At 44.5% G+C, this 21,807-nt stretch overlaps 1 protein-coding gene across 1 annotated transcript in view; it reads right to left on the bottom strand.

Moving 5' to 3' along the window:
• Positions 1-1,051: 1,051 nt before the first annotated feature.
• Positions 1,052-21,807, bottom strand: part of DDC (dopa decarboxylase) — a 75,876-nt gene continuing 55,120 nt past the window's right edge. Inside the window, exons 14-15 of the mRNA XM_067550322.1 lie at positions 8,183-8,284; positions 1,052-1,406 (exon numbers count right to left, since the gene is read on the bottom strand). Of these exons, the coding sequence (XP_067406423.1) occupies positions 1,197-1,406; positions 8,183-8,284 (312 nt within the window). The 3' untranslated portion in view covers positions 1,052-1,196. The remainder of the gene's footprint in view (positions 1,407-8,182; positions 8,285-21,807) is intronic.

Here is a 21,807-nt window from a genome sequence, read left to right as displayed (position 1 = left end):
GGAGGGAAGGAGTGGGATGATTGTGAAGGGAGTATGTACCCCCTAGGAGCAAGAGAGAGTGGGGAAGGGGCTGGCTGGGGAAGGGGCCAATGATCTGAAGCTGTGCAGATTCTCCTGTTCTCCTTTCCCACACAGGGAATATAAGAAGACATGAAGCATACTTCAGTTCAGGGGAGCAGGGTGGGTTCTTCCACCCCCTGCTTCCACCCAGCACCCCATCCAGCTACTTGGACTGAGCAGTAAGTGGAGTGGATTCTTAAATGTTCAAAGAATTACACCAATGAGAAGTGAGCGTGGGTGGGGAGGTACAGGGAGGGGAAAGAGTCTACCTGAATAGAGCAAGGGGAGAATAATCAGGAGAACAAACCCCTTTAAATTTAAATACCTTTTGTATTCACTATTAAAAGCTTTGAGATAGTTCTTCTACCTGCCAAAAGGCCAGCACTAGATTCCAATGGCATCAGGTCAATGAACATTTTATTATTGAAGTCAAATCCAACTAAAATATGCATATTTCTCAATTAAAAAGTGTTTCCGGATCCCTAGTTACTTGTAGCATCCGTTAGGCTCTCAGAAGATACTACATTGATTTGGGCCACAGAAGTACCTATGTAGACAGAAAGAATTAGCAAATGCAGAACATTTTATTTTGAGAGGGTGTCTGCCTCCGAAGCAAATCTTTTTAAGGGAAGTTGGGGGAATCTACATAGAAAATTCTTACATTAGAGGCTATTAGAATTTCTCAAACTCCTTCCTTTCCATTGGCTCTGCCACCTAGGAAAGTAGATGTCTCCAAGGGACACTTGCAAAACTACCATGGTAACAAATAGAACTGTAACAAGATAGTGCTCCACCAGTGTTATAATAAGGTAGTTTGGTCCTGTCAACATAGGTAGGAACAAACAATGTTAAAACCATGTTATAGAACTCCATAGAGCCCTGATTTTTACAGGACCATAATATTGCTTGGTAACATGGCTACAGCACTGCCTAGTTCCATCTATAAATCACTAAATCCAAACAATGATATTATGCAGTGAGGAGACCATCTTACAGCAAAATTTGCTAATTTAGCTAGTGTATTTGGACCATATCATATCAATTTCTACATTTCGCCCTCGTAATTCCCCCTCCCACTACATGAAACTTGTCAGCATGGAGAAAATCAGTTAACACCCCTCAGTGCACCCCATTCCTCACTGATGCTGCTGCTCCTGTGCTTTCAGTAGTTCAGTTGCTAGCTTTGAGATGTGCTTCCAGGCAAACTGGATATGGATGGACTCCACTGTGCGGGAACAAATGGCAAAACGTAGCACAAACTTTTCTCTCAGGTGACATGGAACCAGATGGATCTTCCTTGCCTCATTTATGCTTTTAAGAAGTGCCTCATTCAGTTCATTGGAGGCCTGAAATAATTGGAAACCAATAAACAAGAACTTTAAATACCGGTTTGGTATTTCTTGGTCCCGCCAATCAGCACCATCTACCGAACTAAAGCACCACCACCAGCCTGTACCCATTATTTCTTCCCATGATCCAAATTCCTCAATCCTTTGCCACCAAAGATTTGTGTGAATTGGTAGAGAAGTAGTGATCTAGGGCATTTCTGATGGTAGACAACTTTTGGGGGAACAGGGGTCATCAATATCTGCAACTTTATGTGAACATTTCGTTATTTTAGCTGCATTTCTAATATTTTAAGAACTAATCAAAGACAATTAGGAAAAATTTTTGCAAAGAAATATTAATATTTGTGAACTAAATCCTACAGTCCTTTTCCAAGTACAACTCCCATTGAAGACATGTTTGAATAAGAAGGTAGAAAGGACGGGGGATGAGGCATTTCAGCCAAATTCATGCAAGGCATAATGTCATTAAATTCAAGAAATGAGTCCTGTGTATATTGGCAGAAATCCCAAGAAAATGTCTGCCTCAATTTCTGTATTGGTAGAGAATTTATTCCTCCATATAATACCTACTAGTGATGACCTGCAGCTTTGCCACTCAAGTTTATGGTTTTATGGTAAATATGAGCGAGGGTGGGAGAGTGTGTGCATAGTGTTGGAGATTTCATATTGATTTGTGAGAGTGGTGGCTAAGGGTATGTTACAGCAAGGGGCTAGGTGAATTTGAGGTATTTTGTGTCAAATGAGTGTGGCAGTTGAGCCAAGTGATCCACCATCTGTGCAGTCTTCATACTACCAATGACATTGTTTCATGCAAATTAGCTGTAGAGTAAAGGCAGTGATTGGTTGCCTCTCTTTTGACATCCCAATGGTCTACGACTCTTGGGACAGCATAGATACATTACATTTTATACCTTACAGTAGCTGTGCACTGTGCAGCTGTATTTTGCAAAGTCAAAATGATTGAGAACTTAAAAGTTGGACATTAAGAGACCGTGAATCCCTGTCATGATTTGTCCTGGTGATAGTCTTAACAAAAAGCCCTCAACCATGCTTATAGCTATTCCCATCACTTCAAATGACTCTACAGATATTCTAGGCTTCAGAGAGTGACACAAAGACAGATGACAATCTTGGAATCTTATTATACAGATTACGTTATCAGACAGAGTTTTTTAGAAATATTAATACATAAATTCTCTCCATTTGTCAGGTAAGTAGTGGCAGATGGGGAGACTGAGGCAGAGAGGTTAAAATGACTTGCTGAAAGTCACAAAGGGAGTCTACCATGCATGAATCATTAGATTATGCCTCTTCCATTGGAGTGGCACCTTGAAATGGCTTCTGTACTCTCCCCATTGCTGAGTGGTAGGGTTTGTTTTTGAGAGTGAGCAATGTAGTGCCAGTCCCAACTCCTAATGTCCCCACCAGTGTTTTTGAGAGGCCTGATCCCCCAATTGGACCCAGATAGAGTGGCATTAGTCAACAGTCAAACATCTGAAAGAGCCATGATTATCAATTAGGGGTTGGGATTGAAACAAAAGTTGTCAGATTTTCCAGAAGAGAAATAAATTGTTTTAAATTAATCCTTTAAAAAAACAAAACCAAACCACAACACCCTCATGCACAAACTATTCAAAGGGATCCATTCCTGGGAGTTTTTCCTATATTAGCGCTGCAGGATAAGACCCAAAATTCATACTTTTCTGAGGTGTGTCTACACTGCCAGGCACTGCGTTGGGATGCATGGATCAATGCAGCAAGATTCAATGAGCAGGCAGTGGAGACCCACACAATTGATCCCAGAAGTGCTCTCCCATCAATGCATTACATCTCTCTTCTCCCCCTACCTCCCCCCCATGAAAAGAGTAAGGCTGCATCGACCGGAGGGTGTTTCAGTTGACGCAGCGCAGTGGAGATGCCATAGTAAGGGAACATTAGTAAGTCGATGGGAGATATGCAAGCTACACTATGTAGCTTGCGTATCTCCTGTCGACGTCCACTGGCACTGTGGACCAGGCCTTAGTCTTTTTATTATGCCCTTTTAGGGGAATGTACCATACTCTTCTATTAGCAGGCTGGGAGTTACATGCAGAACCTTGCTGACTAGTTTGCAGTAATCTTTGTTGACCTCAAGTGTTGGCAGTTATTGTTCACCAATACATCTGAGGTGCTGCAGCAGCCCCTGAGTCGCTAATGTCATACTGCTGGTAAAGGGGTGAAACAGGTTTATATGACAGGCAAAAATTTCTGGTGTCAGAACACTGCATCAAGCAATTCAGAAATGGACTGAATTAACCTGCAAAGCTTTTGGGGGAGAAAGGTAGCACCTAAAGAATTTAGGAGCACAAGACCAGTGGGGTCTGGGATCCTAACTTCTGTTGGTGGTTTTGTAACTCTCCCCTTTAGAACACATGCTTTTCCTCTTTCAGTACTATACACAGTGGCAAGCCTAACTAATCTTGCCCTTATGGAAACAAAACATACTGAAAATAATTGACAGTTTCCCCACTGTCAGAGGTGGGAAATGTCTTCTTCCACATACTCTTTGATAATGTTACAATAGATATGGTCCCAAATCAAAATTCTGTATGCAATTCACCCAGCACATTGCGGAATTTTGATTTTGGCAGGCCCTTATCTCTATAGAAAATCATCATAAAACTTCAGCTAGGCTCTCACCACTGCTCACTATGACAATGAACCAAACACACTGAATTTTGTGTTGGTGAGCTTTTTGTCCTGGGCACCACTGATTGTGACAGTGAAATATACATCTCTTTGTTCTGGATGATAATCCATCATAAAACCAACGATCATTTAGTCTATATTAAACATGGAGTTCAACAGCACAGTATTAGCATTTAGGTACCAGTTATCTCATGTTAAGTTACTGCTCTCTGGAAAAAAAGCTGTGTACATCTTTCTTCTCTTGTATTCCCTCAGAAGCACTTAGGGGCTGCTTTGACACTCTGGTGTCACATCAGATTGAAGTTAGTGATGACTAGTCCTCTCCCAGAGCTTTGGGAGGCCAGTAGCCGGTTCTGATCGAGCATGTCAGTTTTAATAAGATACTGTTCTTCCTGCCCCTTAGAGAAATGACCAGCTTTTCTCATATTCATCTGCAGTCATGACAAGGAGACCAAAAATTAACCCGTTGACACATTAGCTCCCAGATTCTTCCTCTGGCATTTGGAGAGAGATCTACCACGTGATATCTAGGTATTATTAGTGCATCTGTTCAACAGTGTGAAAGGAAAAATGTACAGATTTAAGAGTCTTAATTAAGCAAGACAATAAAAAATGTTTAATCAAAACAAAAGAGGGAAAATGAACCTTTTCACTGTCTCTAGATATTATATCAAGTTTTCTTTCCAGGTATTCTATATTATCACCCCAATCCGCCATCCAAGTAATACAGAAAAACTGCAGGTCCATTAGATCTAAATGAGATTTTACTGGGAAATTAATAAATATAAAACTTGATTTTGAAAGAGCGATTCCGAAAGTGAATAAACCCATAGACACAACAGTGGGCAAAAGTTTGTGCAAAAAAGTTCAAATCCAAAAAAGAGGAGGGGCATATATAGGCCTTGCTGCCTCCGAGTTGCTAAAGAACCTAGCATTTAAGCTAAAGACAAGCCTTTATTCTGCAAAGTACCCAAGACATCCAACATCTGCCCACTATTTCATAATTGACCATTATGAGGGTCTTACACACCTTCCTTTGACTCATCAGGGACAGAAAACTGGACTTAGATGGACCATTGGTCTGATCAAATATGACAATTCCTGTGTTGCCATGCTCCATTTCACCAAGAATGCTCCTTGAAAGTACATATACAGCACTAACAGCTGTCACCGGACCTACAAAAAACTCTGTGTCTGCTTGTTCCATGTTAGAAAATAGGTCTAAAAAAACATTTTTCATGTCAGCAATAACATCCACAGGCACTATGCCTCAAAACCTTCCATCAAACTTTTGAAAAACTTATTAGAAAGAAAAAAATATTCAGAACTGTTAACAGACCTTTGCTAATCAGAAAACTGCACAATACATGTTGCATCTGTTCTACTAGCAGGAGATTTTTTTTTTATTGACAGCACAAACACAAAAGAAACTACTTTACAACCCTAGCTCATTCCAGTCTTTCCTGAAGCCCTCACTGTTAGACATTCATCTTGACTCCTCAACCAGTTGCATGAACCCAGCTAACTCAGTCAATTGAACAAGTAAGAAAGGAATGTCTGAAAAATATCGTCATGTAATCAAAAGAAGCTGGATTTGTTTGTGAGTCTCAAGAAAAGCTAAAGCACAATTAGGTGTTTTTATGAGGAATCTCATCATTTGTTGTTCAGATTCAGTGCTCCAGTTCAGCCCATTAAAGTGCAAGTTCCATCTCCATCGTTAGTTAACACTGAATTAAGTTTTGCACTTGAAATACAGATTTGGCCTCTTTTATGATGTATGAAGAATACATGTGTACGCTCCCCAATGTACAGCATTTACTTTGAGTAGTGAATGAATTTTCAGTGTTTACAAGTAAGTCTCTTAATGGAATTTATGAATAACAAGAAATTTAGCACTCAGACGGACCTATTTTTTTTTGTTCTGAATATTAACAGAACAAAGTAAACTCTTTAAACTTTACATATAGTTGAAACTCACTGACATCTTGTGTATAGGCTGTATTTGAATAAATTAGGTTGTAATGAAGCTAAGTTATAAACTATTGTTGTAGCTATTATTATAATTATATAGGTTTCAAACAGGTTCTGGTCACTATCTCTGGTCACGCTGAAGTGGAGTTACTATGATGTCAGAATTAACAGCAAATCATCAGCCTTCCTCCACATCTAATTTGCATGCTACAATTCTATTGGTTTGAATGAGTCAGTGGTCTGAGAGAGATTGGACTCATGCGTCAGCATTTGGTAAATGAATCGCCTCAACCGTCCTTGCTCCTTAAAGGTTCTAGGGCTTAGAATATTTGTGCGTGAAAGGCTGCCCATAGCACTGCTGTCTTCAGTCCACTGTGCACGGAGGCAGCACTGTCTCCCTAACAGCCCCTTTCCCCACCCCTGAACTCCTGCTTCCCTCTGCTCTACTTCCTCACATTCTCCCCCCATCTCCTAACATTCTCCTAATTATATGTCATGGCCATTTCCTTCTGGTACTGCTTTCTGGGGTCTGCAGAGTGGGCTATGTTTGAGGGGGATTAGGAAACAGACATGTGCATGACCCTGAGGGAAATTATGGCTGTGTGAGAGGATGAGGATTGCATTAGAGAGACTGGTGCTATGCAAACAGGAGGGCCTGTGGTGGAACATAAGGTGTAGGGAAGGAGACCAGTCCCTGAGAGATGTCTCTGATTTAATGGAATGGCCCTGCGATACTGCCATAGTACTCAGAGGAGCCAAAGGAGAAGGGCCATTGGGAATCTTTCAAGTGTGGATGTCTTGTCACTAGTTCTCCATCCCAGGTCCCTGCCCAGTGTACTGCTCTGTTCTCCGCAACATAGGATTCGCTGGCACATAACCATATTCCCACCTGCCTCTCATGTTGCATGCTTATCCCTGGTCTTCTTCCCTATATCCCCAGTCACACACCCTGACATGTTCCCCCTCCAAACACCACCACAGAACCCTCCAGTAATATTCCTCTATGCTGTCCCATGGTGGTCTAGTTGTCCTCTGGGATTTTATAGATAGCCACATGTACAAAAAAAGTGAATATCATCTTTTTCTTTTCAATTATGACAGTAGAATTCTGCTTTCATATTCTGGAAGGTTATTTGCCAAATTAGATTATATATTTTAAAAATATTTAAAAGTTTTGGTTTTTTTAAATATCCTGTATCCTGAATAACTAGCCGAATAAGCCAATTGAAAATTAAGTGCCACATGCACCAATGTATCCTGGCTCATATGTGCTGATCTGGTGATTTGAGGCAACTGTAAGCCTAATTTAAAGATCAATGCTTTGTGCTGCTCCAGAGTTCCCCAGAACATACTGGTGAATGTGGCTCTAAAAGCTAAAATAAAATAAAGATTTATTGTTGGTACTTCTCATCTTCAAATTATGAGAAATATTATATGATAACTCTCTGTGTGTTTCTGGTTTAGTGTTCATGCATGACATTTTAATAATTTAACCCCCCCCAAAAAAAATCCCCCCAAAAAACTTGGTTCCAGAATATCCACCTCCCCCTATATTAAGATAGCACTGAGGTTAATGGTACATTCTATAACTTAAGCCTAAAAAAAACCATTATGGGATGTTGTAATTATCCCCAAAACAAGTATTATATATTTAGAGTTAAGCTTTAATTTAAAAGAAATCCTATCATTTTAAAGTAAGGGAGAACACAGTTTAGGCACCCAAATAATCTTAACCAGGCTCTGTAATGACACCATGAACAAAAATGGGGTTTGAAAGCCAATGTAATCTAACTCCTAAAATGCATTAATCATAATTCTATGGCTATTGCATAGTGTCAATACAGACAGTGTTATGCTCGTTCAGTTGCCTTTTAACTGTGTATTTCCATAGCTTAACATTCTGGGATTTCTTTAAATTTAATCTTACACTAAAAAAAGAATCTGGCTCAAGATTACTTCTTTGATCCACTTTGGTTTATGTAGTGTATCATGAGTTTTTTTACAATTTAAAATAAATAAATAGGTTAACTATAACAATATGTAGTCCAGTGCAATATATCAAATCAATACCTGCAAAAAACAAGATGGAACAATAGAAGCCATTGCTATTTTACCTTTAGTCGGAAGCACACTAGCCCCAGTGTGACCTCAGCACAGATCTCAAATCGTTCATCCTGAAGTACCAAATTTTCAAATTCATGTGACAGTTTTACATGCTAGAGAGAGAAAGAGAGCACTTTCTATATTGTATCAATCAGATTAATCAAAAGATAACATTTATCAAGCTGTTCCCATACTCTGCCCTCCCATCCTTTACAAAAACTTTTAAGAAGCCACATACATTAACACTTCGACTGCTCATATTAATTTACATCTTGTTCATGACTTTTAGAGACTTTATAGGTAAGAAATCTTCTTACATGTTTGGTACTTCTGGCCAGTGGACCTACTGAGGCATTTCTAATGTACTTGTCACAGTAGTATCTAGACACCATTGTAAAATATCATGCCAATTTACGGTGTCACATTAATAGTAGTAATTCCAAGTAATAACTTTTTCTTTTATCATGGGCTAAGATAGGGTTGAGATGCTCCCCTGTTCCCAGAGCTGCCATGTACATAGATCATGTGTGTGTGTCTGTGTATAAAGACGATGCTGTTTATTTTAGATATCAGGAATATCAAGAAAAATACCAACAGTGTAGATCAGTAATGATCTGGGAAGTCTTAACATCCATGCAATGTCTTTTCATTTGCCCCAAATTACACTTACACACACACACACACACACACACACACTTCAAAAACTTGTATTTCAGTTAAGCAATACCATTGTTGATATTGTGCATGCTCTATATATGAGAGTATATATTTAGCAGCCTAAGAAGCAGAGGCTAAGTAAGGGGTAAAAGCTCCCTGTTGGTCTTTCCATCCTTCCAGTTCATCTCTCAAATGAGGAATCATCAGGTATGGGAATCTGAAGAAGGAGGAGAAGTGGTCGGTACCTCATCAAGGAGTTGTATGAACTCCTACTTTTTCTGCGTGTAGATGGAGCAGCAGGAAAAAATATGTATCCTGGTTCTGCCTCTTCTACTCAAAGAACGGTTCCCTCACCCAGTTCTCCGTACCATCCCATTGTAATCAGTGGAGCTACAGGTGCTCAGCACCTTTGAAAAACAAACCATTGGAGTTAAAAAATTTTTGCACACCATCACTACTCATGTGGTTAGGCACATGTGGAGGAAAGATTTTTTAAGTTCCATAATTTTTTAAGGTATCCATTCTACAAAATAGTCATGTATTTTTGCCTTCCACACTTAGGTTTTCAAAGTTCAAGGAACATATCAAACAAAAATGTTGCTTTGATTAAATGTGCTAAAGTTTGTTTGCTAAAGTTAAATGTGAAATGTTTCAACTCAGAAGGAGGAGATTGTCCAAAAGTCATAAAAACAGAAATTACAGTGAAAGACATCTTGCAATCTCAATGATAGCTTTCTGATGTTTGTTTATTTCTTAAAATAGAAAAACCTTGTCTAATTTAGAATTTTCAGATTATGCGCACTGATAGTCCACGGAACCAGCTGTTCTTACTTCCTCCCCACTTTTTATTACATTGATTTGTTTCATCTTGGTTTAAATTAGACTGGATGCTGTTCTAGCCAGGTATCATCAGGTCTTGTAGAACAATAAGACCCCAATCCTGTCTGAACCACATAGGCACCACCAAATATAAATAACAATGGGTTCTTCATGACTGCTAAAGATATAAATAATATATAAATATATGTAGATTATATTTTATACTGTAACATACATTCTGTATCCTGATATAACCATATATTCTATATCAATAGACTGAATTGCACCTCATAAAGCCCTATGGAATGGGGGCCCCATCAGGACATAATCGGGTCCTGTACATGTATACACTGTACAAAACTCCCCTTGACTTTAATGAGGACAGAATTTCACCTGTTCTGTGTTGTATGTGCTTTAGTTAGGTGTGATATAATTAAATTTAGTGGGCAAAATCTTGAAGGCTCAACTTAATTTTTACTCAGTCTTTGGACAAAGTTCTCACTGAACTCAACAGGCGTTTTGCCTAAGTAAGAACTGAATAAAAACTTAGTAAAGTGTTCGGGATTTGGCTCATTTTAAGTAGTTTGTATGGAAAACTCCAAATAGTTAGTTAATATACATTTTTCTGGATGACATTTGTGTCTGTTTTTTCACTAAAAGTGTTTGCTAGACAATAAAATTAAAATTTCAAAGAAAATAAGCATAAAGCAAAACAAAATCAAAATGGTTCAAGTTTTTTGCATTTCTGAATGGATACTATAGAAGAAATAAGAGAAGTAGTTAGTTGCAGTACAATTGTATTTAACCTAGGGAGAACTTTAATAACAGCAGTAATCAGTAAAGACATTGGGGGGCGCCAAGTGCTTTGGGTTTTACACAGCTAAAAAGTGCTGTTTATATTACCCAAAAGTTTCAGCATGCTATACAATTGAGTTAATCACAATTGCCAAAGGCATGCACTTCTGAACCAGGAAGAATTGCTTATGATTGCTTTCACAAAGACTGCTGCAGTGATAATATTCCAAACTACAGTAAATACAAAAGAGTTGAACATTATTGGGATTTGAAGCTTAAAATCCACAAGACCAAAGGGATTTTAGAGTTCAGGCCTCTCTCTCCATTTGCAATTCAAGCTGTGGTATCTAGGTACTGCAGCAGAATTAAGTTAATTCACAACAGGACAACAGGATATAGGATTGAGATATCTATCAGCAATATGTGAAAATTGTAAGAATAAAGTCCTACCAGTTGAACTGAGGGCACAATCACAGGAAAGGAAGATCATATACTGTGCTTAGATTCCTGCTATGTTGAGATAGAAATGGAGTAGTTATTGGAGTGAAGCCTTAACTCCAAATTTCTTTGGTTTTGAAGCCTGAGTCCTACCATGCTCTCTGAACATTATTTAGAGTAGGTTTTAAAATGTGTTCTACTTCGAGTGATTGCTCATATCCATTTCAATATAGGTGAGTGTGCGCCCCGTGCACTGGTTCCCGGAACTTTTTTCCCCTTAGCAAGCCCCGTTAGGCCGGCTCAGGCGCCTCCTGGAGTCCCGCACTCATTCCACGGTATATGAGGCGCCGCCGGCCCTGCAGGCCCTCAGTTCCTTCTTTCCACCCATTGACGGTTGCTGGAATGTCTGCCTCTTGCTCAGCAAGTAGCTTCCCCACTGTTCTACCATTATTTATTAGTTAAATAGTTTTTAAGTATAGTAGTTAAGTTTGCATAGTGTTAAGTGTTAAGAATAGTTAGATTAGATAGATAGCCCTCAGGGGCTTAAGGTTGGGCCATGCCTGGCTCAGCCGGTTTCAAATCCTGTCCCATGTGCGGCAAGCCATTCTCCGAGAGTGACCCTCACAACCGCTGCCTCTGTTGTCTCGGGGAGCAGCACCGTAAGGACAGATGTAAGATCTGCAAGGCCTTCAAGCTGCGGACACAGAAGGAGATAGACGTGTGCTTGAATGCCATCCTGATGGAGTCCGCGCTCCGGCCGGACTCCGAACCGGCGCGGTCCCCTACGGTACCGAGTGTCTCTTCGGTGCGGAGCGCCCCACCGGCACCACAGTCAATGCATCAACAACCTTCGTTGCTGAAAAAGAAGAAGCAGCAGGATGCCGCCCACAAGGACTCCCCCGCACCACCTGTCTGGCCGGGGGTCAGTCAGGAGATGCTCCAGCCACGTGCTGTGGAGAGTACTCCGGCACCAGCATCTCCCCACAGGGAGCCTCCCCCAACTCCTGGGGGTGGGGGAGTGCCCCTGCAAGGGCCGTCGACGCTGGAGGCATTTGCTGGGGCACGCGCCCTCATTGGCATGCCCACACCTCCGTCTCGCCCCCTCAGCTGAGGGCACAGGGACTGGTGTCTCGGGGTAAACCCGCGCTGGGTGGCCCTGGTGGGTGGTTGAGACAGGAGTCCAGGTCTCCCTCCAGATGGTCACAGAGGGTAGAGAGTGCAGGCTCCCCTTCCAGCTCCAACACTGAGTCATCGAGCTCCTCGACGCCGCGGCACAGAACGGTCTAGAGGTTCACGCACGAGGTGATGCCATTACAGTTCTACCTCGCACGGGGGGTCACAGTTAGGGATCTCGCACCCCAGCACCGAGTCCCATGCGGCACTGGTCCTGATCCCCGGCATGCAGCCCAGTGCGGATCCCAGTGCCTGACGAGACCTGCCACGCTCGGTACTGGTCCAGATCCTCGGCACGCAGCCCAGCGCGGATCCCAGTGCCTGACAAGACCCGACATGTTTGGCACCAGTCCAGATCCCTTGCACACAGCCCAGTGCAGATCCCGGTGCCCGATGAGACAACCAAGCGACGCCGGTTCAGATCCCCGGCACGTAGCCTGGCGTGACTCCCAGCACTGGCAGAGACTCAACGGCACCAGTCCCGATCCCCGGGCCATAGTCCGGCACAGATCCCGGTGCTGAAGGAGTCTGGCACCATGCCGCCGATCAAGGTCCTCGGAGTCGGAGCCGGCGCATAGACGTCACGGCCGGCACCGCTTCCAGTCCCCGAGGGGCAAGCGTCGTGCAAGACCTCGGCACAGAGGCAGAGGTCATATTCCAGCTCCTCACCCCCCTGCCGGCACCGCAGGCGTCGGCACCGACGATCCTCCTTGTCGACATCGTCTTGGGGCAGGTCATCAACGAGGGCTGGCCGGGACTATAAGCATCGCAGGCACCGATCCAGCAGAGGCTGCCCAGTCAGCACCGATACCGGCACTGGCGTGGCCACAAGGGCCTTGGCAGTGGCCGTACTGGGGGCATTGGGGGACCCAGATGGGCCAGGGTACAGTCTCGGTCCACTCCTCAGTGGCCCAACCAGCATCCCCCCTCCGAGCCAGCCGGAAAAGGGCCATTCCTCGCAGGAAGAATTGGACCCTGAGGAGGGTCCCTCCACGGGGCCCCTACCACAATCCTCCTCGGCCGATATAATTTGAACCTCTGGTCCTCCTTATGGAGGTTCACGCAGGGATTGCCACTGGACCAACCAGCGGACTTCGCGACGGTCCTGGACGAAGGCGCTGCAGTGACAGGGGTGGCCTTACAAACGGCCAGTGATGCAGCAGACGCTGCCAGCAGGGCCATGGCTTCAGCCATTGTTATGCAGCGGTGTTCATGGCTGCAGTCATCAAGATTATCTCAAGAGGTCCAGTAGTCCATTCAGGACCTGCCTTTCGATGGCGCTGGTCTCTTTTTGGACAAAACCGATGACAAACTGCACGCCCTAAAGGACTCAAGGGCTACACTGAAATCATTAGGGCTATACACCCCACAGGCCTTGAGGTGTCAGTCTCGGCCTCAAGCCCAATGCCAGCCCCAGCCTGCCCCTAGGCCGCCTCCCAGATTGCTCAGACCAGGAGGGGTCGGGATAGGTACAGGCGCCTAACCGACGCGACCGCTCGTGGTCCTCGATGGGCCCCAACAAGGCCCAGCCAAAGGACAAAACAACAACCGGCAATTTTGATGGTGCCCCCGAGGGTGGCACTTTTACTGTTCCCCTGGATCTGACCCTACCATTCACTCACAGACTCAGGCTGTACATCACCTCAGACCACTGGGTCCTCAGTGTAGTCCTCAGGGGCTACGCCCTTCAACTCATGGCCTTCCCCCTGGACTTCACCTACCCCGTCCCCTCTTCAGGAACCCCTCTCACGAGCAACTCCTCATACAGGAGATGAACTCTCTCCTCCTCCTCGGGGCTGTGGAAGCGGTTCCTCCACAGGAAAGGGGAAAGGGTTTCTACTCACGATATTTCCTGATTCCCAAGGCAAAGGGGGGCCTGAGGCCCATATTAGACCTCCGCTTTCTAAACAAATTCATCAGATGCCTCAGGTTTCCCTAGCCTCCATCATTCCCGTGCTGGATCCAAGGGACTGGTATGCTGCCTTCGACTTAAGAGGATGCATATTTCCATATTACCATCCTTCCCGGTCACAGAAGTTTCCTCCGGTTTGTGGTAGCTGGCTGCCACTATCAGTTCTTGGCCCTACCCTTTGGCCTCTCGTCCGCCCCCAAGGTGTTCACAAAGTGTATGGCAGTGGTGGTGGCACACCTGTGCCACAGAGGGGTTCAGATCTTCCCCTGCCTGTACGACTGGCTGATCCGGGGCAAGTCCAGGGCCCATGTGAAGAACAGCCTGGAACTCACCTGCGCGACATGTACCAGACGAGGGTACATCATCATTAATGAGCAGAAGTCCACTCTCACCCCAGTGCAGCGCATAGACTTTATCGGGGCCCCCTGGACGCCACCCAGGCCACAGCCTTCCTCCCACAGCCTGGCTTCGAGGCGATGGCTGCCATAATCGACAATCTCCACAGGTCCCCCATGACAACAGCCAGGCACTGCCTTCAGCTGTTGGGACACATGGCAGCCTGTACGTACGTGGTGAGGCTGGCTTGCCTCAAGCTCAGGCCTCTCCAGGCGTGGTTGGCCTCAGTGTATGCACCAGCCAGGCACTCTTTGAACAGAGTAGTCACAGTTCCCACTCAGGTACTGACCTCCCTAGACTGGTGGAGGGACCCAGGGGAGGTACTGAGGGGAGTCCCCTTCAGAGACTTGGCACCATCAGTAACCCTCATCACGGATGCCTCAGCTGTGGGCTGGAGGGCCCACATCAGCAGCGACCTCAGCACACAGGGGCTCTGGTTGGCAGAGGAGAGATATCTCCACATCAGCATCAGGGAGCTCAGGGCAATCCACCTGGCCTGCAAGGTGTTCCTCAGATTCCTGAGGGGCAGGATGGTGCAGGTCCTCACAGACAACACAGCGGCCATGTTTTACATGAACAGGCGGGGGGGGGGGCACGCTCGTCGGCCCTTTGCCAGGAGGCCATTCGACTTTGGGACTTTGTGGTGAGGCACGACTTCCACATAGCTGCCTCTCACCTCCCGGGGGTCAGGAACGACGAGGCGGACTGCCTCAGCAGGACGTTTCTACCCCGCCATGACTGGTCTCTGCACCCAGAGGTGGTGACTTCCATTTTCCACAAGTGGGGTGTTCCCCAACTGGACCTGTTCACGTCGTCCTGGAACAGGAAGTGCACGAGGTTCTGCTCGCTCCGGGGTCACGAGCCGGGCTCCATCTCCGACACGTTCCTCATAGACTGGACGGGGACCCTCATGTACACGTTTCCCCCCATTCCGCTGCTGCCCAAGGTCCTCTTGAAGATCAAGAGGGACAAAGCGGACATCATTCTGATCGCCCCAGCCTGGCCGAGACAGCATTGGTTCAGCATGTTGCTGGACCTGTCCATCGCCACACCACTGCCGCTCCCAAGGCGTTACGACCTGCTCTCCCAGGACCGGGGTCGCCTTCTGCACCCGGACCTGGACTCCCTCCATCTGACGGCATGGAGACTCTGGCTGACGGAGGGAGAGAGAGCCTGTTTGGTGCAAGTCCAACAGGTTCTGCTGAGTAGCAGAAAACCTTCCACTCAGGTGGTGTATCGGGCCAAGTGGAAGTGCTTTACCTGTTGGGCGAAGTCCCGGGGTATCCCGCCGAGCTGTTCGTCCATACAGGCAACTTTGGAGTACCTGCTCCATCTGAAGCTCCAGAGTCTAGCACTGGCCTCCCTGAAGGTGCACCTGGCGGCCATCTCAGTCTTCCACCAGCCGATGGAAGGGAGGTCATTATTTTCCCACCCTATGTCAATCCGGTTCCTTAAAGGGGTGGAGAGACTGTACCCGCAGGTCCGTGACCCGGCGTCTCCCTGGGATTTGAAACTGGTCCTCGCCGCTCTGACGGGACCCCCCTTTGAGCCCATGGCTACATGCCTGCTGCTCGTCCTCTCCTGGAAGGTAGCCTTCCTGGTGGCCATTACATTGGCTAGGAGGGTCTCCCAGATAAGAGCTTTGACCTCGGAGCCTTCCTACACCGTCTTTTATAAAGACAAGGTACGGCTGAGACCCCACCCAGACTTCCTGCCTAAGGTGGTGTCCCAGTTTCATTATAACCAGGATATCTTCCTCGCCATGTTCTTTCCTAAACCACACGGTTCGGAGGAGGAGCGGAGATGGCACTCGCTGGACGTGAGACGAGCCCTGGCCTACTACATCGAGCGGACGAGGCCGTTCCGGTAGTCAACGTAGCTGTTCATGGCAGTGGTGGACCGGATGAAGGGCTCACCTGTCTCCACCCAACGCATCTCTGCATGGGATCACCACCTGCATCAGGACCTGCTATGAGCAGGCGAAGGTGCCACTTCCAGGAGCTGTGTCAACGCACTCAACCAGAGACCAGGCCTCGTCGGCAGCCTTCCTGGAAAGAGTGCCCCTGCAGGACATCTGCAAGGCAGCAACCTGGTCGTCGGTCCACACCTTCACGTCCCACTACTCCATTATGCAGCAGGTGAGAGAGGACACGGGCTTCGGCAGGGCTGTGCTGATGAGAGTAGCTCGACGCTGACTCCTACCCACTTCCAAGGTATGGCTATTTAATCACCTATATTGGAATGGATCTGAGCAATCACTCGAAGTAGAAAACAAGGTTACTTGCCAGTAACTGATGTTCTTCGAGATGTGTTGCTCATATCCATTCCACACCCACCCTCCGTCCCCGCTGTTGGAGTCGGCAGAAAGAAGGGACTGAGGGCCCGCAGGGCCGGTGGCGCCTCATATACCGTGGCATGAGCGCGGCACTCCAGGGGGCGCATGAGCCGGCCCTACGGAGCTTGCTAAGGGGAAAAAAGTTCTGGGAACCAGTGCACGGGGCGCGCACTCACCTATATCGGAATGAATATGAGCAACACATCTCGAAGAATAACAGTTACTGGTAAGTAATCCTGTTATTTCATTTTTTAATTATAAAAAAATCTGTAGTTGTTACTGTTTATGGTACTGTCCTTCCATTGAGATTGTACAGCTCCTTTAGAGCATAGCTTCTAGGACTGTGGGGCCTGGGCCACACAATGGTGATCTGCAGAGCTCTTGCTGCTAGTCAGTGGGAGCTGATTGGTCTGCCTCTTGATACAGATTCTCCTCTTTATTTCCAGCTGATAAATGTAATTAAAACCAGCTAAAATACTTTCCTAACATTTTCCAGCTAAGCAACTGCTGTCCTTACTGGGGATGTAGAAGGGGGGTGTTGTGGGATTGCAAACAGAATGGGGGCTGGTCCATGTGATTGTGAATAGGATAAGAGATGGGTTGTTTCATTGTGAATGGTGAAGGGAGACAGTTTATGTGATCATGAATGAGAGAGAGGTAGGTTCACGAGGCACTCTCTTTATTAAGATTTGGGCCACGCAGTTAAAAAGTTAGCAGACTTATGCTGTAAAGGCATTTGAACACTGTATGTTAATTTCAGTTGCAAATCCTTCAAAAGCTGCTATGGTTTAGCATATTGATGGAAGATTGCCTAATGTGTTACGGTCACCGGAATGTTTGTGTACACACAAACTTACATGAACAAGCATACAAGAGATGTTATCTCTTCCTTGCTTCCTACAACTTTCTCCTCTCAGGCTTCTCTGAATCTCATCTTGGCAGCCTTCCCAAACCATCCAAAATACTACCACCAAAATCACCCTTCTCTCCTGCCATTTGTACCAGGTCACTCCCCAGTTCAGATTCCATCACTGGCATTGTACAGAATTTGAACATGAAGACAATTCTGCCTCCTCATTTGTCTGTGCTTTTCACAAAACACAGCTTGTCTGCTGCTGCTTCTCCAATTCTCAACTTGAGGCCAACTTCTGCTGTCTCCCCCCATGTTTGTAACAGTCTCCCTCTTGTATCCCAAACAACAATCCTGTTTTTCATTAAAATCCCTCCTTAAACACACACACACACACACACACACACACACACACACACACACACACACACACACACACCCCTGTGAAGCCTTTCAATTAAAATTAATTTAATTTTAAAAAATGGCACTATGAGATTACACCTTCATCTAGTCATCTGGTCTGCGATTTTGGCCATATTCTATACAGAAATCATACATAAATAGGTTTGCTGGGGCCTGGCTGGAGACAGCAAGGGGTGGAGGCATCGCACTCCAGAGTGTTTCTTGGTGGTGCAGCTGCTCACAGGTAGCTCAAGTCAAGACTGAGTGGACCCTTCAGCAGTCTGGAATCAAGAGGATGCAAAAAATGTCTTAAATCCACCTTCCCTTCCTGCCCCCAGATATTCCCCTTTTTCTGGGCTGCGAGGTTTGCATGCACCACTGTGAAGGGCAGCACTAAATCACACCTGATGCAGTGTTTGCCCTGGTTGTCTAATTTCAGTTGTAAATTTTTGGAGCAAGGACTGTTTTTTCCTCTAAACTGGGATTTGGGCAGGACACCAAGGTTGAAACCTTAATTTTGTGGAAAAAAATGCCATGAGATCATTAACAAATGCTTTTATCATTCATGCAAACGATGGCATTCCCAAAAAGCACAGTGATCCATAACAGCATGCTTGGGCAAGGGTTCAGTACTGGGAAGAGTGCCAGCTACTGAATCACCAATAAGGCTTTACTTAACACATGTAGTGTCCCTCTGAGTTCTCACATCTAATTACTGACCCAGCCCACGCCTGTTTATCTTATGAAAATTTGACTAGATCACCACCTGAAATGGTACAGCTACAGAGAGAGAGAAGAGCAATCCACTCTATATGTCCTTGCAACTGGTCCTTGAGATCTGCTGTTAGTTTTATGCAGAATTCAGTCCTCTGTCATTGGTGAAGAACAAAAGAACTGTTTACTGCAAAAAGTATGTTCAGTCCAATTGCTTTTGAAACTCCTATGGATGTATTTGAATAAATGAATCAGTACCTTCATAGGGGTCATAGGTTAAAAAAGGAAAAGACTTTAAAAGATATAGCTATGGAACAGATACTACAGACAGGAAAGAAAGTTAGTTTCTCAACTGACTCAAGACCCCCTAACATGACTTTCAGCAGTACAGTACTAGCTTACTCTCAAGTGGTTTAAAAATGGACAAATTTCTGCTTTGAGTCTCACATTTCACATCTCATTCCCCCCATACACCCTCTTTAAACTGTTTACTTTGCAGTATGTAAACATTCCATTTGTAAATGACGGTGAGTATAAACTGAAAGGTTTTAGAAGAAAAAAATCATGCTATAATTAAGCCAAAGTCACCCATGCTTCTATCCCTCTCCCCTCACCAGATTTCAGAGGCCAAGCTCTACCCCAACGCAGGAATGTCTACACTGCTATTTTTAGCCCTGTTGCCGGAGCCCCATGAGTTCGAGTCAGTTGACCGAGGCTCTGAGACTCAGCACCGCAGGTTTTTCTTTACCGTGTAGATCTACCTACAGAGGGCTGCAGGATTTATACATGTCTTGTTTCACTGCACTATGTGACCAAGTGTAAGAAACAAAACAAAAAAACACTCTTTTTTGTCTCTCTAAATGCTGATTGATAAATAGTTCTGGTAACTTCAGGGATCATCTTGTGGCACAAATGAAGCACCAAGTGTGACCCACAAGCTAATACTGGCTGTTCTCTTTAGAAGGATTGCCTTGACCAGCACTGGGACTTTGAAAACTGTTATTTTTGAGATGTTACCATATGTTTAAATGGAAAGAACATCCCAAGGCCTGGAATTATACAAGTTTCTAAAGACTGACAAGGGTTGGGAAAGTGTGATTAAATTTCAAGAGACTTTTCATTTGGGAAACTGTTTACAGCTTTGCAATGTAATCCAGTACCAGAGTTTCTAACATTCCTACACCACCAAAATTAAAATTTACCACAGTATTTTTGGGAATAAAGAATGGATTTTGGAAAGAGGAGGGGAGGGAAACATTGAAGAGAGGTATGAAACACATTACAACTGCTCTGGTGGGCATTGGTACAGTTTGCAACAATATTTACTATCTCATTTGTTCCAGTGAGAATGGAGAGACAAAAGTTTTTTTTAGAGAAGCAGCAAAACCCAGGGAAGGTGATGAGCCATCTTTCATTCCATATGGAAGAAATCGAGTCTAAATTAATCACTCCATTTAGGTATTCATTAAGCCAAATTCTATTCTCAGTTATACCTGTGTAACCCTACTGCTGTAACAAATGCGAGGTCATAATTTGGCCTTGTCTTTTTTTGCAGAACTATATCCCCCAGCTCTTTCTAGTGCTCAAGGAAATAAAATTACACACACACACACACACACACCCCTCAGCAAGTCTGTAAAGACCTAATCTAAAACAATAAACTAAAAAGTTAAATTAAAAAGAAGGAAAAAAGTCTATTCAGGAACATGAAGACCCACATTCATCCCTGGTTCATCTCTACGGAAGTTAATAGCTTTACAAAAGTGGTGCATTTGCCATGATATTTCTGTGTCTGCTGGAAGTGCATTGCCAGAGATTATGGGAAAATCCTGCCTTCAAAAATATCTAAAAAGGCAAGTATTTGCTCTCTGAGCTCACAGGGAAATGTTTGGGAGATGGGAAAAGAGAGAAAGGCCAGGCAAGTTTCTTGAATGTTACTAATAAGGTATTAACACTAATCCAATAAAGTACATGTAATCAATGTGAGGACTTCAACTCTGCCACCAGGAGACTATGAGATTTAGTGCTGCTTAAAACCTTAGCAGTAAATTGAATTAATTGCCATCTGCAAAACCTGAGCTGGGAGACCAATGCAGTGAATGCTGCAATAATGGCTAAGGTATAACAAACAACGAGCCCATTTTCACCTCAGTATGTGACACAGAAGTGATCCAAAATTTCACTTTGGATTGTATCAAAGGGGATAAACAGCCAATTTAATTGTTGTTCCCAAAATACGTTTCTCCAAAACATAAGAAGGATCAAAATCCCATTTAGATTGTTGTCTAGGGAGCCAAATGGAAATTATGAGGGATCTACGTGGAGAAGAAAATGAAAACCAAACCAAAATAAAAAGCATAAAATTTCCATTTGTCCTTCATCTGCTACAGTAGTGGCATCCAAAGCTGGGAGCAGGCATTTTAGGAAGACGGCTGTTGGGCCAACATCTTCCTCTTCCCACTAGATAGCCAGCATAGGGTACTTAAAGAAGAAAACAGTAGTATCACTCCTGCTTTTGTTTAGGATTATGTCTCCCTGGGAGAGTTTGACACATCTTTGCATACACACACTCCCACCAAGAAGAAGCAGAATTAGAAGTTTGATAGCAAATTAAATATTAGTCTCTACTGCTGTAGACTTTGGACCAGATCCTCAGCTAGTGTAACTGCAGGATATGGCCCTGTATCTTTATCTTTGCCAGAAGTTTCTCTTGTGTTTGGAAACATGGAAGATATTTTGCAGTTTTACTTTATATTTACAACAGAAGTATGTACAGCACATAGCACAACAGCACATGCATTTGCAATGATGACAAACTACCTTGTAGCCAAAGCGGAATATCCCCAGTGCTTATTCATAATGATGATAAATTGTAATCTGCAGATGACCATATCCTAAAGGCACTTATATGCAGGAAACAACTGAAACTGTAGCTTCAGTCAAACTAGATAACATGCCTAGTAAACCATGGGAGCACATACAAATCCTAATACCCTAATCCTGACCCTAACGTATAATAAATACGTGACCACTAACAAACTAAGGCAGCAATGATAAGTCTTGGCTTTATTTTGAATGATCCCACTAATGTGCTGTGGCATCATTCCGGGGAAGTTGTGGACCCCTGACTCAGAAAAAGCCATGC

Source organism: Emydura macquarii, unplaced genomic scaffold, assembly GCF_026122565.2.
Source record: "Emydura macquarii macquarii isolate MOO-44397 ecotype Brisbane River unplaced genomic scaffold, CSIRO-AGI_Emac_v2 contig_1263, whole genome shotgun sequence".
In the NCBI taxonomy this organism is placed as follows: Eukaryota; Metazoa; Chordata; order Testudines; family Chelidae; genus Emydura; species Emydura macquarii.
This window is presented reverse-complemented; position numbering and strand designations above follow the sequence as displayed.